The following is a 17,095-nucleotide window of genomic DNA, read 5'->3' as shown; positions in this document are numbered from 1 at the left end:
AATTATTGATTTGTACACTAATAATTGATTGATATTAGGTTTTTAAAAGAAGTAAAAATACAGAAAATGTGGCGCCATCCTCGGCAAACTGCCCAAGTTTGTCGTGAAATAGTTCATACATCGCGCCGCTAGATGGCGCCAAGCTACATCGGTTGCCGCATGCCAGGGGCATCCTTGCGCCTACGAGATGGCAACCGAACAAACAGATCGGCTAGTAGTGGTTGCCGCATAAAAGGGGCATCCTTGCGCCTACGAGATGGCAACCGAACAAACAGATCGGCTAGTAGTGGTTGCCGCATAAAAGGGGCATCCTTGCGCCTACGAGATGGCAACCGAACAAACAGTTCGGCTAGTAGTGGTTGCCGCATAAAAGGGGCACTCCGCACGTACTGTGTAACAACCACAGCGAGCTTGAATTTTACATTTTGGTATCAGGAGAACATGATATGCGAAGAGGTGGCACGACTTCTCTCCGTTTAAAAGTTCAATAATGTTGCAAATTGAGAAGAGTGAAACTTAAGAGTCAGGGTACCAAGAAATGGAGGAAAATGTACCAGGAAATGAAGGGAAATTAAAGGGAAATGTGTCTATGTGTATGTGTATATGTTGAATAGGATGCTCTATATTTGAAACTGGAAAAGCACGGAATTCTAAAATCTAAAACAAATTCTAACAAAATCGCAGGGAATTAATTACAACAACACATAAGCGTTAGCAATAGCAAACAGTAGCAATAAGTTTTATAATAAATATATTTATTTAATAATAATTTTGGTACTAAATGTATCCTACGAAACAAATTTTATATATAATAGTTTATATCTTTTAAAATTAAACAATATGTACATATTCTTATTAAGAAAAAACATCTATCAAGTAAATTTGGTAATGTAGATTTTTGTCCCATAAGAAACAATTAAAAATTCTTCAATATGGACCATTATATTCAATGATATAACGGCAGTGGTATCAAAAGTTAATTTTTTTGAGTCCATAGTATTGAAATTTATCGTTTCAAAATCTTTTATGTAATATACATGAACATTTCCTAAAAATAGTACATAATATTTAGCATAATTAGCAATAGCCTTGAATCGTGTAAAAGTTAATATTGAAAATTAATCAATTACCTGAATTTAAGCCTACGATAAGTAGATGAGCGTACACTAAAACTGTAGTAGGAGTACCATGTAAAATTGGGAATAAATTATGGAGTTTCCATTCTTTATCGTGTAAAAAACCTATATAGCCATTTTCTGCAATGGGAAAATATTTGAATATTCCTAAGTGTCAACAAATTTAATCGGTAAACGTAGGTTTACCTGTGATACAGACTGCCATATGAGGTTTAAATATGTAGTATCGACGAACTTTTATATTCGGTAATGGGACGCATGTCCATGTTACATAGATCTCTTTGCCTGTGTCCAACTTTAAATGTACAAAGTGTCCTTCCTCCGTATAAAAATGTACCTTTTTTACAACATTTTAACATTTTAAATGACAAATCTACCAAATTAAACTTAATGAGTATCACTGTTACCATTACTTTTACTTCTATATAATTACCAAGCTAGTACCTTATTATTATCTGCACCGACAGCAATAATCTTGTTTGTATTAAATTCATATACTGTTCTAGGTATTGATCCTTCTGTGACTATGGCATTATGCATAGCAGTATAACAATAACTGTAACTTGTACTATTAAATGTTTAATATTTAGTAACAACTAGAATATGTACTCTATGCCTATTATCTCATATTCTTTAAACCATACCAAATTAATTCTCCACGTGTTTTACCGATTAATTTTTTAGACTTGACATCCCAGAAACTTATGTGATTATTGATGGAGCAAGATATGCATACGATATTTGTTTCTAAAATTTGTAAATCGTTACTCGAGAGTCTTTTATACAATTGGTTGTTAAAATATATAAATACCATCTCTTATAAACTGTACGCTATGTACATATTCCATATGATCGGCTGTATATATAGAGCCTTCATATAATCTGCTAATATTATAAAAATAAATATATCCCTCGCTTGTTCCAACAGCTAACAAATTTCCTGTAGAATATATTCATTGGACAAGTTAAATACAATCTTATGTGTTTAATAAAAATAGTACTTTATGGTTATAAGAAAAAAAGAATTTTTTTTATTAATTTGCTCTTATAACTAACAAAAAGTACTTCTATTCCAAAATTTCTATCAAGCACTAACAAGAAAAATTAACTTCATATTTTATGCAATATTACATGTTGCACAGAATAAATATACCATTACCTGAGGTATCCATGCATGTAATGCTTTCCACAGGACTTTGCTTCAATAATGGTTCGATATACTTGCTTTGTGTGCTCCATTGTACTACATTTTTAGATTTAAACCAGAGTTTGTACATTGCCATCCACATCATGGCATCATGTTTTCCATCAAATTCATTATAAAACTTCTTTGGATTCAATGTCTCGCACAAAGTGCTCCATAAATGGTTTGGTATTTCTTTTTTACATAGTTTATGCCAGTGGTCATTGTCCTACGATCAATTGGTAAACATTAGAATTTAGAATTTATAAATATATTTATCGTATGTAAATACATATTCATATGTGACATGTCTATACAAACAAAATTAAAGTGTAAGATAAAATATTATACAACGTACCTTTAAGATCTTAGCGATAATTTCATTCCAATCCTTACAAACTGTTTTCAAATTTGTGAGCACCACTGGATCGGCATACAAAAATATATGTTCCCATATTTCAAGAGGGAAATACATTTTTCGAGTAACGAATACAAATTTAATATTATCAAATGACTACACTACGATATGCAACTATTGGTATATATTGTCAGTTGGTTTTATGTTGTTTACATAAATATACAATTTCCTTTTGTTGCCATCGACTTTCGATCCAATATCGTTACGGTTTTGAATAATTCCTAAAGTGTCTAAGGAAACATCAGTTTGTTGTTTACCATTTGTCGTACAAAAGATCGCATTTTTTTTTTTAAACTATACGATAGTAAACAACTATTTGATAAGCGTACCGAATGCAAGAAGCGCATAAGCGCATACCACCACATACCACCTCTCTTCTTTACCCTAAAACCTGTAATCAATGTTACCAATCAATACAGACGATTTCCCCTTACACAAATTAAAAAATCCCTAAATTTTACATTAAAACCACCTGAAATATTTTATTTATCTATTGATAAGGCAGGAATTTCTGGAATCTCAACAAACCGACACTGTTTCTCAAATAATTTCGAAATCAGTTGGAGTTCTGATTCAGATAAAATACATCAATTTTATATGGATGACAATGAACTTTCGTGGGCATACAATGAAAATATATGAAGTTCCAAATAAAAATAACTTCAAATTTTAACAAAATAAATTGTTTTTATAATATACGTGGTTTTTGAATTAAAAAAAAAATTATATCAATGTTAGAAAGTATAGAAAAACACAGAATATTAATGCAAATGGATTTTTTTTTAACTGAAATAATTTTCATTTGCTACTTCTATTATGTCTTCATTGTTATCTCCCGAAATCTCACTCTTATCCATTTACTAGCCTAATAGTCATAATTGATTGAAAAAAACGGTAACATAAAACTTTAAACAGTTATATAACTTACAATATTCAAAATTATTTAAAAAGTCTTTTAAGATACGTTCAATTATCACTAAAGGACCCCAATATATCCGAATGACCTTATAACATTCATCATTATAAGATAAAGTGTTATTAAAAGTATTTCTTTTACTTATTGTATGCGTTATTAAGTTATGATTACAGTTAACTTATTATACTAATAATGTAATAGTTATATAAAATTAAATATTGTAATAATGTATTTATAGTAAATATATTCAAATAATACCAGTATAACCAAATTGTTCAAGTACTGGTCCAATTTTTTGGTCTATTCAAGTATTTTGTACTTTATCTCAGAAAACAAAGCATCTTTTTTCCGAAAAGAAATGAAATAAAAATATTTAGAAAATCAACTATTCGATTGATTACGTTGCTTGCAACGGTAAAGGAAATTGAACAACCATCGCTACGTGTCGAGCATAAAATTCGCGGCGCTACAAAGTGTTACAAAGCGCCTCTACCATCCTTACGCAGAATTAACAGACATGTCGCCAGACATATTCGGTAGATTAATGTTCTCTTGCAAACATGTAAATAAACTATTGTCGTTTAGCTGACTAGTTCGTGCGACGAATCGTACGAGATCTACAATATGCGTGTAGCTATATGTGCGGCTGTGTATCCGAGAATCCAAAGGTGGGTGCATCTTGTTTGTGATACTGCGTCGGGGTTGTTGCGATATAGCAGACGGAACATACGTATCGCATTTCGACTTTTACGTCTCATTAATGTGCGCAAATTCGTTACTGGGCACGCACGCATCGTGTGTTCGATATTATTTTTAAATATCTTTTCGGATTTTTCTTCTTTCAACATCTACTTCGTGTTGTTTCGTGCAATAAATTTTGTATTTATTTGAACTTGGTCAATACGTCAACGTGACAGTTATTTACCGACCGAATGAAAGATGTGCAAACACAAGTAGAGCTTTCAATGAAATTCGAAATGTTTTGATGTGTTGTGAAGCGAGTGTGCCCCCTGGAAGTCAACTGTAGCGATAATGCAAACTGTTGTGTTTCATACCACACGTTTGATAAAAACCATCGAATAGGAATTTTCCAGTAATGTATTTTTCCGTGATTACCTACCCAACAGTTTTGTCATTTACTTTTCTATCTTGTACCAGTATAGTTTCCCTTGCCAATTCTATTTAACAGCATTGTAATTTTGTAGATGAACATTCCACTGTATGGACTTCTTGGAGTTGCAGCGGCTCTGTTCATATATCTTGTTGGAATCGGAACAATTGTGAAACTATTCATTTGCCTGATTGCCTTACTTTTAGGGTATGATGAAGTTGATCTCAAATTTAGCGAGTCCTCCTCTTACACCTCTTCTTCTAGAACTTTCCTTGTCAGTCAATGTCTGTAAATACAATATATCTTTGTAGTATTCGTGGCTAAAAACTTTATTTAACACGCTAAACATATTCATAGACAGAATTTTGTGCACAACTGTGCTTCTACTAATTGCTGTAATTCGAGGACTCACTGTATGTTAATGTCAAGAACTATCCTATACTATACCTAGTTGATACATACTTATATATATTTTATTACAGAACAATCACTTGTATATTTAGGACATATAGCCCAAATCTCGATAACGTTATTAAATCTGAAAGGGAAGACTTAAATAAGAAGACTGAAAAGTTTCGGCAGGTAAATGGGTAATTAAATAAGATATTTAGTTATTTTTCTCTGTTTAACTATATTTCTATTATTTTGCAGTATATCCTAGAACTATCGAAGCAGAAGTCAAACTTTACTTTAGATAGAAGAATCACTGGTAGCCGTATTATTGACGAGTCCCTGCAAGTACATACTCGATTTAAAAATTATCACTACTATTATGTACCCTCATATGTTATAGTAAAAATAACTCAGCAATTTGCTACTTCCTTTATATAGGAGATATTAGATTTCGTTATCAGAGATTACGTGGAACCATGGTACAACGTTATTACAGACGACGAAGAGTTCATATACTCCGTGCGGGATACTGCTCAAAAAATAGCTATCAATATTGCAAATCAGTATGTAAAAACAAGAATATTGAAGTTTTATTTCAAAATGGCTTGTTCCTTTCTAAAAGAATCTTTTCTAACACAGAGTGAAAGGTGTAGACTGGATACCTTACTTAACAACTCGTCTCGTCGACGATGCAGCTTCTCATGTGAGACTGTATCGGCAGGCAAGAGCGAGAGTAAAACAGCTTCGATCGAAAAAACTACAAAAAGGTAGTGCAAGCTCAAGCACGTCGAGCGGAACTCCGAAGAAAACGCCTACTCACAGGCGGAATAAAAGCGAAACGGATGTATCGTGGTATTCTCAGTCAAAGTTTTACATTCCTAATTTATCGTCCCTCACCGAACCGATCGAAACTGGCGAGGAGAAGGAAGAAGAGTCACTGGAGAAGATATTCTTCGACCTCGAGGTGCAGATGGAGAACAATATGATATGCAGAGATCTGGTGTGTACCAACAGTATGGAGGAACTCGAATTTTTGGGCGAGATATCGGAAATCCTGTTGTATTTAGTATTACCAAAGGGGGACTTTGATTGTCTGACTGTGAGATTTATATTAAGGGAGTTGTTAGTAAACGTAATAATTAGGCCACTGTTGGATTTATTCTCTGACCCTGATTATATTAATCAGGTGTGTATATGGCTGGTGAGTACAAAATTATAACGACAAATTGTAATTATATGCAGGGCCGGCGCCTCGATGCAATGATTAATTCAGATGCCCTCTTCATCTTATAAATTAAAAATAAATTAAATCATGAACGTTTGTGGCTCTGAAATAGGGTCAGTTCATCTGAACTAGATGCGTTGTATGATTTGTTACGAAAAGTTGGCCCTGATTTTGCGAACGAATAGTGCAAACGTATAATCGAGTCGTTTTGTTCTAGTGCATTAAAGAAGCTGGCTTACCGAGCGATGTGTTTTTAACAGTGATCAGAATCACAGATAGCTTAGACGAACTAACAGCGACGAAAAGCATAGTTTGTAAAGAAATAGCTCACTTACGCTCTAAGGATTCAGGTAGGGAGGACGATCTGTCCGTCAAGCAGCAGCTAAACAGTTTGCTCTATGTGAAAAAAATCTTGGAGACCAGGATTATCGGGATGCAAGAAGGTTTGGAGTCGGAGACTGATGGAATTGGTGCTCAACCAGACTGGAATAGGTTGCTGATACCGGGTCAAAAGTTAGTGAATTTACCATTGGATGAATTACTGAAAAATAACATTGCATTGAGTTACTTTATCGACTACATGACTTCCATAAACGCAGAATCATACTTATATTTTTATCTGAATATATACGGCTGGAGAGTGTCTGCCGAGCAGCAAATATCCGATATAGAATTACAGAAGCTACACGCGGCTCATGGCGGTTCTAGTGTGATGGGTGCCAAGCGTAAAAATACCGACTTGGAGAATTTAAAAGAAGCAGCTACGAAGATTTATCAGCAGTACCTTAGCGACAAGGCGTCGCCAAAGTTGCAATTAGACGACGTTTTGGTAAAGATTTTATTAACTAAAATAAGGACCGAGTCCGTAAAAGAGACGTGGTTCGACGACCTTCGAGTCTGTTGTTATGAGAAATTGCAGAACGAAGATCGATTTCTGCCAGGCTTTAAAAGGTCGGTGGCCTACGTGAAACTCCTCGCTGAATTGGACTTGCTCAAGGATCCACCCTCGGAAGAGGACACGAAATCTTTGGATAGCATCAGTCTGTCCAGTACAAACAACGAACTCGAGACTCTGGACGAGATGTCCGAGCTGTACAAACCGAACGAAACGAAGGCAGCCGAGTCGAAGGATAGCAAATCACAATCGAACTCGTCGGTTAGTTTAGCAAATATTGTAGAACCCAACGAAATTAAAACGGTTGACGAAACTGACTCTGAGGCGAGTGTTAGAACTACTAAAAGTGCGAAAAGAGCGATCGGTATCGACAACGATAATATAGTTGAAGGCAAGGATCTGACATTTTACTTAGAATCAAACGCGAACCAGTATGTCAAGTTAGACGAGGACGCATACAATCAGAATGCGATTAAAAAATTACAACAGGGTCGATTCGAGATCAACGCTAAGATCATAGAAACTGGTATCGTGAATGACCGCGGGAAAACCTATGGCATCTATGCGGTGGCTGTGACGAAGAGCTACGATTCAGGGTATCAGGAGAAGTGGCACATTTATAGAAGATACTCTGACTTTTACGATCTGCATCAGAAAATAAAGGAGAAGTATTACGATCTAGCGAAAATACCTTTCCCAGCGAAGAAAGCTTTTCATAATATGGAGAGGGCAGTTTTAGAGAGAAGAATGTTGATGCTGAACGCTTGGTTGAATCAATTAATGAAACCGACGGTAGTCGACGGCCACATGGGTCTGCAGAACTTGTTGCTGAATTTTTTAGAGCAGGGGGATTACGATAAAGGTGTTACCGGTGGACATATATCCAGAACGGTAAGTACAATAGCTAACATGTATAAGAGGATTACACAAGACTGCTAGTATAATATTTGCTTTAATACAGATAGATAGTTTGATGAATCCTTTGAAGACGTCCATGAAGACTGTGACGCAAGCCGTCAAAACCATGCCAGATAACATGCTGAACACCGTGGACGGTGTCATGGACAATATAAGCAAGTTTTTTGGCAATCCAAAGAAACCTAACGCATTTTACGAAAACACTAAAGTTGGTGCTGGTCTTGACGTAGAGGTACGCGTTTGTCCTCTTTCCTCTAATTTTTGTTTAAAGCTCTTACTGTACGTTGTATTTTTCGTATCTCAGACTGACGATAATATTCCTCTGCGTATAATGCTCTTGCTGATGGATGAGATCTTCGATCTAAAAGTGCGGAATCAGTGGCTTAGGCGGCGGATCGTCACGCTTTTGAGACAAATTATTCGCACTATGTTTGGGGATATAGTGAATCGAAGAATAGTGGAGTACGTGTCATTGTTGACTAGTCCAGCGAAAGTCGCTGGGTATCTGAAGGCCTTCAAGTGAGTAAAGTTGTATCTAGATAACATCAAACAGCTGCGAATTATTCTTTATTAGATTGTAATATTCTATATTATGTTGTGTTTTTCTGTATTATGCTAATATTGTATATCCAACGATTACAGAAACAGCTTTTGGCCAAACGGTGTCAAGGCCGAGAAAAAACCACCGCGTGACATGGAAACGAAAAACAGAACTAGAGTAGCAGCCAAAGTTGCTTTGTTGTCCTGTCTCTCGGACGAGCTAAAGCATATCATCGGTAGCGAAACGACGAGGCGAGGTCTTTTAAGAGTATTCGAATTGTTTCAACGACCTGTGTTAAACAGAAGACTGTTGTACGTGCTCTTGGAGGGGATAATAGAGACGCTGTTTCCTCAGAACAATTTAGTAGACATTTTTCGCAAACTTTACTCCGTTTCACCGAGGGTACAAAGCAGGCGTACACAGAGGTCTTAATGCCAAAGGGAAGAAGATACGACTAGCGTTCTATTCGATATGCTCGCAGTTTGAAATATTCACGACTTCTCTCATCGATTAAAGAAACGCATAACAATCAGGTAGTCGTGTCGCGTGTTGATTAGTGCTCGACGAGAATTGTAAAATACAAGAGACTTACTTAAGTATTATAGTATTCCATCGATGCTCTAAGTCCTGAAAGCTTGTTAGTTAGGGGTGTCGAAATGTGCACTCAATCCTTCACGTTCACATCGGGATCGAAAAATGTGAATGATTTCAAACAGGCAACTAATGGAAACATTCTTCAACTGGGAACAAAATGAAAGTTTACAGGCTTTCAGTCTCTACGATTTATATGTATATTCGGTAATAAGTAAGCACAGTAATTCAGTGGCCAAATAATACAATTATATAATTAATTCAAAATACGCTAATCGAATTCATCTTAAGATTCAATTCTTCTTGATATTACGTACTATAATGGTTACGACCTTTTCGCAATTACCTCGTAGGAACACGTATTGAGAACTACGCATTCCATTTGCATTTCGACTTCTTTTTACACGTAGCATACATATTAAGAGACCAACGCGACACTTAACGCAAACGAGAATGCAATGATGGTTTGATGGATCCGCTCGTTAGCATTAATGATCGCGGGCGCTATAGTTACTTCGTTGAAACGTCCGTACACGTTTGTGCCATCCGCGTAGCGTCTAATTTATTTATTCGTAAAATTGTTTAATCTGGTATCACTTACGAAATATATAGGTTGTCAAATTTAATTTATCTCTGTCGATGATGTTGACCCTTCGACGGTGTAAAATTGTTGTAAATGTCGTACGACTGTACATAAAGTTATTTCTATCGTGTTAAAGCGCCATATCTATCACGTTTACTGATTAAAGCAACTGTTTATAATTGATGTTCTTCGATTTTTTAACCAATCCCACCTTGGATTATTTATGTGCATTCACAGTACATTTATGTTCCTACTAACAGAAGGAAATAACTATTAAACAAACTGTGCCTGATCTCATCGCTATAGGAGTAAAGGATGCGTAGCATCTCCGCTATAGTGTGATGGCACTACTAAGCCTCGGCACGTGATCTGCCAAAATACATTGCCGCTATTTGCTATTGTCGGACAGTGTTAATTATGGAATTAACCGCCATAATTACTTTTTTTAGGTTGTACTTTACGCATTATCCCAAGCTTTGAATAGTCGAAGCAAAAAGTGGAAAAGCAACATGGAACAAGTAGGGGGATAAGCAGTTTATACTGTATGTATAGTCAAAGAGTCCAACATAACGTTTCAGGTTCCACTCCTAGACGTGATGATCGTACGAGAAATTCGATCCTGTAACTGCAACAGGACAGAAGGTGACCGTTTAAAAAACGATAATTACCCCGAATCGACTAGGTTAACCATGTCATCGACAAAAAACAGTGAAAACAGAGGGGGTTCGCGACGAAAGGAAAGAGTGGGCAGAAACAAAGAGAGTTTATTACCGGGTTTCACCGAAGAGTGTGGGGTGCTGCAAAATTAAGGGGCGACGAGACATTAGGAAACAAGAGTGGGGGGGGAGGGGGACTGGGGTGCTTGCCATGGTACAAGAGCATCGTCTCATCGTTGCTTCGCGTCATACGGGGACGTTTTGCTCGAGCAAAAAGCCGCCGTAGACAAAGAAGGAGTTCTTCGAGGGCTTCGAGTGTCACGTGATGGTGGGACAAGAGCAGATCCAGGCATTTTTACGATTTTTTTTAATTCCAGCTACTTTATAATCAAATTTGCTAATTTAACTAATTTTTATGTCTTTCTTATTTTGAACAATATCATCGGATTGTCTGTTAATTGATCCTTTATCTACACCTACACTGCGGAGCCTAACCATAGCACCACCTATATTTTTAATATGATACTATCATATTCAACGTGTCAAAAAACTTTTAAAGACTCATTTGGATTATAACATGCTAAGAATTATCGTTACTGTAGCCCGAGTCGATTTCTGTCAAAAACATACGAACATTTATAATTTGTTCAATCGGTAATGAAGAGAATATAGCCGATCGCCGATGTGAATTGTGGAGTGAAGTAGACTTCACTGTATCGTTAGTAACCGTTCTTGACAATAGCGTGTTTATAAAGTTTGTGTGATCTCCAGAGAATTTGAAATTCCATAAAAGTAAGTAAATGTACATTATTAATATATGATCGAAGGTGTGAATTTTCATCAAACGAAGCTAAACAAATGTGATGAATGTATTGGGAACAAGACATAAGTCTATTTTATATTGGAGCTCTTGTAAAGTATTTCATTCATAGAGAACGTACTGGACGTTATGAGCTTTAAAATGAAAGCAATTTCTTTAAATACAAGAATTATAAATTTAAAGTAATTTGAGTGATTGTTTCATATAATGTATAAAACGATACTTGGAGCTAAACTTTCCGAGTATAAACAAGGTAAGATAAAAATCGACTTTAACTATAGTAACGTTAATTCTTTCCATACTGAAATATAGTAAGTAGGTGTCCAGTGGTTTATTGACATGTTGAACATCGTAGTATAATTGGTTTTTATGAAAAACTCTTTTAAGACCTTGAAACCTCAAAATTCAAGTGTATATATAATGTTGATACGCAGTGTAGCAAACGACTCCGTATCCCTATAAGTAAATGAAATTGAATTGAAATCGATGAAAATTTCGTTCTGATATCTGAAGTTCGGAAAAACGGACTACTTTTACTGTACTTTGAAGTGCGTTCGAGTACTCGGTATTTTACCTTACGAAGATAAAACTATAGCAAAACGACGAGGTGAACGGAGACACGGGGCTATTGTGCGTGAAAGAATTGGGCACCGGGTGGTGTTGGGTTTGCGCGCTCGTGTTGAATTCTGCGTTCGCAGTCGTGCGTTTTCAGAAAGGGGTTCGTCCGCACGGCCCCCGGCCTTTCTGAAAGAAGACCAAGGGGGCAGGGGTGGCAGGGGGATTCTTGCCACGGGCGTACGCGCGCGGCGGTGGCGGGCGGCGAACAACTACCGAACGGCGTACTAAACGAAAGAAAATCGATATGTATGATTCACGCACGCCAAGAGAGAGAGAAAGAGACGTGTCGAGGGGAATCCGTGTAGGACGAGGGGGGAGGGGGCACAGGGCACGAGAAATCTAAGGGGTGAGTCTTTGACTATATAACCATGGACTGCTAGTTGCTAACTTCAGAGCTGACGCCACATCTAGTGGCGACACGTCTATCCACGAATCCATCGTGAATCTCACGAACTAAAATCCGTGCGCAATGATCGAATGAATGGTGATATCAGCAACCTTGAGTCGACACTGTTAATATTATAACTGCGACAGAAAAGATATTTAAAATTAAACGTGCCAAGTTGGGTCACATGATCTCTTTCAAAATCCTTGTCGTACATTCGCAAGCAACACTTTCGCAAATGAATTCTCTATGTACACTCAATGTTACACTCATTTGTGTAAAACAATCAACACAAGATATATAATTAACGGATTTTTATATCCAAGAAACAGAAACTGTTCAACTTCAAAATTTAAATGCTTTCTTCCGATTTGAATTGTCCGCCCTTTTGGGCCGAGGAGCGCAGCCTATCTCGTCGAGATGTAGGAACACCGAACCATATGCCTTTAACATGGGAATGAGAAAAGTAGGAGGGACTAGCAGTCCATGGTTATACAGTCAAAGGGGTGGGTAGAAACACGGTGAAAGGAGCGGCGTAACACGCGGGGCAGAGAGAGTCACCACAAGAGGGGGGAAGAGAGAACGGTAGAGCCACTCTTCTCCCTTCTAGTTCTCCCTTTTGCTCGAACCAAGGGGACGGAGAGCTTGCTCTATGCGCGATCAACGGGCACACACGTAATTCTATACAAGCGCACGAGGAGGGGTATTCTTACAATGCTACCCCCTCGGTCACTCGATCAGTCGTGTCCGAAGTCCCCATGCCGTTGGAAACCATGCGCCAGGACCGTTGCTGTTCGCGATCACTCGTTCGCTCTATTACGTTATCGTTTCCGACGATCCTACTCGACGATCTAACATCTCCTACAAGCAATTGCAGTCAATTGCTTCTGCGATTTGAATCGGTCCCGTTTTACCCGCGCTGTGGAATTACGAACGCGTCGACTCGGTCTTAAGTCCTCCAAGTGCGCGAACGTCGCCGATCCTCGCTTGCGCGTTTCTCTACCGCTTCGATCGTGTCCAGGAAGATCCTTCGAGTGCTCGTATCGTTCACGGATGGTGTGCCACTGCCAGTTTCCTTCTGTAAACAACGAAAGCCAGTTTCAGTGTGCCTTCGTCGCACGTCCCCTTCGGATCCTTTAGGATACCGTCGTTCTCGGACCAGGTAAATTTATGTTGGGGATTTTCCGTAACTCTAGAGTCGTGGATGTTTTTGGATGTTGGCTAGAGATGCGCTAGAGAGCACCTGGCTTTGTTGCAGGGGGTGAACAAGGTTTTGTTCGGGGAAAATTGAATTCGTTTTGCTCGGTTGAGCGTTATTGTTAGGCAACCCTTTGCTACTAGTTTGGAGCCAGCTCGGTACGGGATAAACAAGCACGAGTTGTATTAAGTAATGTACTTGTGACTTGTTCGAATAGTTATTTACCTAAGCAGTCAGTTTTTGTTGATCTATCTAACGACGATGTACACGTGATGTACTTGTTTCCAACTACCGATATTTGTCAAGATTCGAATATCAATTTTTACTCTACGAAAAATAAATCAAAATATATTCATCTTCTATTTACCGTTCTTCTTAAAACTTGAATCTGGATGAAAATTGTATTTATCTTGGCTTATAGTCTATTTATCTGTTGACTCTTTCTATTCTTGGCCAGGTTTGTGTGATTTCAAACCACTGTGCAGCGTTGCGTTTTTCTTGGCGCATAGGACATCTCCGGGGATTTCGATGCGAGGCTAGCACATGTGGCGTCGTGATTCACGCTTCTGCGCGTCCATTCGGCCGCCCTTGCGTTTCCCTTCGAGTTAGGTTTTCCAGTAATCTCAATTTACTTCTGAATTACTTCTGAACAAGGTAAACTTCAAGCAATGAAATGAAGTTGATATGAGATCTAAACAAATTCTTGTTTTAACAAGTGTTCGTATAATATTGATACGCAGTATATCAAATACTCTCTTACTTATCGTCAGTTGTAATTGATGTGCAATTGCACTCCCGAAGAGCGCGCATCTCTATCGAACAAATCAGAATCGATCGCAGATCGGGCTTCGATCGTGTTCCAGATTCTATCGGTTCGCGGCATTACTGTTTGTTTATTTTAAGTCCCAGGCGTATCTTGTTTCGGTGCCAGACTCAGCTGACCGCAACCCGGCATCGTTTTCTCCTTTTATTCGGTTGCATTACGCATCGATCTGGTGTTGGTGCGAATTAGGGGGGCATTCTGGTTTGTCGCCTCGGAAAAAATCATTTTCTTTTTTCATTTTACCACTTTCGTAAAGTCGGCAAACACCTGAGAACTTTAAACGTGCACTGCTCTGACCATGAATATTAGGAAACGTATGTGGATTGGCTCATATTTTGTCGAATTTTATAGACGCAACTTTGTTGAAGTTTTGAGCTGAGCGATTTGCAACATTGTTTAACTGCTAGGTGCTGTCACGGGGTGTCAGGTGCTTGTGTCTTGTAATTTATTTAAGTGGCTAACTATTTTGGTATAGTTATTGCACTGAGTATAATATGCTTTTTGCAATACTTATTTCCATTCTTCTTAACTTTGCCTTGGGGATCTGCTAGCCCCCGTAATAGCTCGGGTACCTCGGGATCGCTAAACCCGTACTGTAGCTGCATATCCGCATACTACAGCCCCTGAGAGTTGGCAGGTGCTATCAGGGTTTGTTAGGTGTTTCGTGTTAGTTGTCAAGAGGCGTCAGAAAGTGTTAGGAGACGTGGTTAAGCATTTAAAATATACCTAGGTGATGCTATAGTTGCGCTCCACAGTGTACGTACCATAAAAATTGTATGGTTCTGGCGAGACTCATTTTCGACATCACTTCTTATTAGCTAGAATCGGTGTTTGGGCCACTGTGGCGACGTAAGTAGTAGGCGAAACTAACGTCGCATAGGCAGAAACTCGAGCGCGGTGCGAGACATCGAGTCAAGTCCGCGAAACGTCGCGAGACGTATCAGTATCGTTTAAAGGGACTCAAACATGATACGACGGTTGGGATTAACTTACTTCGCCTCTAAAGAGACACGCAGACGACTGGTTTATCCTAGTTCTTCTCGCCGCGAAGGTCGTCGCACTTCGGGGAGCACTTTTACTCCTGTTTACATGAAAAGAAAAAAATCTAATTTATCTATTAAATCTAATCGACAAAAACAATTTGAGAAGTTAGCGCAAATAGAACCTACACTCTGCTCCCACTCTTACCGTGAATCAGCTACGAGGGATTTTGTCGCCGCGCAACAGTCAATTAGGTCACGGCGTCACATCGTCGATACAACTTGAAAATATTGCGAGGCATCTCCATACCGTCGCAACAATATAAACCTATTTCGTAACTGTCACTTCAGTTATTGCACTGAATCCATCCGTCACAACACAATTATTTCTATTCTTCTTGACGTTACTCTGCCTCACACAACTCCTTAATTTTGCTTTAGTTCGTGTCATCGTAACTCTGTACATTACATTTACGTTAGTCTTGTTTTGTGTACACGTCTGTTGGGGCCCCCTGGCCCCCATCTAGCTAGGGTACCCCGGGGTTGCTAAGCCCGTACTGTAGCTACAAACACCGCTACAGCCCTCGAGGACCGTTTTCAATTGATCACCTCAGTTTTATGAAAAACGATATATAACCAGACGTTCTTTAAAATTTGAATCTGAACGTAGTCTCTAAAAAACCTGACCTCACGGCCGGTTCTGATCGATGAAAGTAACGGTGCGTGCAAGCAAGGAGATCCAAAAGAGTCGTCTCCCGTTGGAAAAGAGGTGCTGACAGGAAGAGAGACGATCAGAAAAGTGGCGACAGGAGAGAGAGACGAAGGACATAGGTGGTTGCAATTTGCACCTAGAACACAGAGAGCACCGATATCTAGTATCCCATCGTATTATTACGCTCGAGGGCGTTCGTAAGGGGGAACGGAGGTCCAGGGATGGCTGGCTGACTGGCTGGCAGGACGGGGCGGCGGGTAGGTGTAGGCTTACTTTGGACTGTGGTGTGGGATTACCGTACTTATATTCAAGTCTAATATTAAGTTACCATTTTGCTTTACGGCAAGTGAACAGGCTGCCTGCATATAGGAAGCCATCCGAGCGCTCCTGGGACAGTCTGGTTCGCCCGTCTGGGCCCACCTACGACACATAAACCCTCCGACCGCCTTCCGCACAGTTGAAAATTTTGTGTTCTCGCGTATAAAAATCCATTGGTTAAACGTTTTGTGTTGATTGTCGATTGTTTTGCTTGGAGTCCAGGTAAAGAAATATTGCTCTTGGGTTCCATATGACTGGTGAAGTCTACGCCAACAACATCAGGGGACGAACCCACAAAGTATCCGTCACAAGTCTTTTCACTTCTCGTCGTACGACTATCTCCGTAACCTGTGGATGGAATAATTGGGAACAGAAGTATAAATGGAGGACACCGCCGACAAGTGTATAAGCTTCGAAAGAAACCGCAATCTTGGAACGCGTAGTAGCGTCCACCGTCTTTTACCTGTGATCACGATGGCCGCGTGTAGTGATTAGCCGTATATCACCTCGAATTCTGATCCTTTTCGTCGCTAACATACTTGTACGGCTGCCGCAGGAACCGTCGAACGTTGCTCGCCGACCAAGAGGACCGTGAGAACAGGACTCGTTCGTCCGAACAGCGGTAACTAGAGACCTAGGTGGACAGAAACGGAAATGGAAGAGTAGAGGGCAATA

General features: G+C 38.9%; 2 protein-coding genes and 1 long non-coding RNA gene across 4 annotated transcripts; 1 reads left to right on the top strand and 2 right to left on the bottom strand.

The window, feature by feature from the left end:
* Positions 1-734: 734 nt before the first annotated feature.
* LOC128889891 (uncharacterized) lies at positions 735-3,127 on the bottom strand. Its single transcript, XM_054147952.1, has 9 exons — positions 3,067-3,127; positions 2,678-2,967; positions 2,296-2,548; positions 1,948-2,076; positions 1,781-1,883; positions 1,581-1,704; positions 1,323-1,473; positions 1,131-1,256; positions 735-1,048 (listed from the first exon to the last, which is right to left on the bottom strand). Exons 2-9 carry the CDS (start codon positions 2,792-2,794, stop codon positions 873-875), a joined length of 1,179 nt encoding a protein of 392 aa, XP_054003927.1. The 5' UTR covers positions 2,795-2,967; positions 3,067-3,127; the 3' UTR covers positions 735-872.
* Positions 3,128-4,151: 1,024 nt separating this feature from the next.
* LOC128889848 (sorting nexin-13-like) lies at positions 4,152-10,089 on the top strand. Of its 2 annotated transcripts, none has more exons than XM_054147875.1 (10): positions 4,152-4,321; positions 4,859-4,971; positions 5,247-5,346; positions 5,416-5,502; positions 5,596-5,720; positions 5,797-6,358; positions 6,600-8,168; positions 8,239-8,427; positions 8,500-8,714; positions 8,838-10,089. In XM_054147875.1, exons 1-10 carry the CDS (start codon positions 4,292-4,294, stop codon positions 9,166-9,168), a joined length of 3,321 nt encoding a protein of 1,106 aa, XP_054003850.1. In that variant the 5' UTR covers positions 4,152-4,291; the 3' UTR covers positions 9,169-10,089. The 2 variants fall into 2 exon arrangements, with proteins under 2 accessions (XP_054003850.1, XP_054003858.1); XM_054147883.1 differs by lacking the exon at positions 4,152-4,321 and adding an exon at positions 4,345-4,746.
* On the bottom strand, positions 9,510-15,168 carry LOC128889910 (uncharacterized). The gene is made up of 2 exons (XR_008460517.1): positions 13,955-15,168; positions 9,510-13,467 (listed from the first exon to the last, which is right to left on the bottom strand). It is a non-coding gene; the product is annotated as an uncharacterized LOC128889910 (long non-coding RNA).
* Between the last annotated feature and the right edge of the window lie 1,927 nt (positions 15,169-17,095).

This window comes from Hylaeus anthracinus, unplaced genomic scaffold, assembly GCF_026225885.1.
Source record: "Hylaeus anthracinus isolate JK02 unplaced genomic scaffold, UHH_iyHylAnth1.0_haploid 0, whole genome shotgun sequence".
NCBI classification, from domain to species: domain Eukaryota; kingdom Metazoa; phylum Arthropoda; class Insecta; order Hymenoptera; family Colletidae; genus Hylaeus; species Hylaeus anthracinus.
Note: the sequence above shows the minus strand (reverse complement) of the source record. Positions and strands in the feature narration are given on the sequence as shown.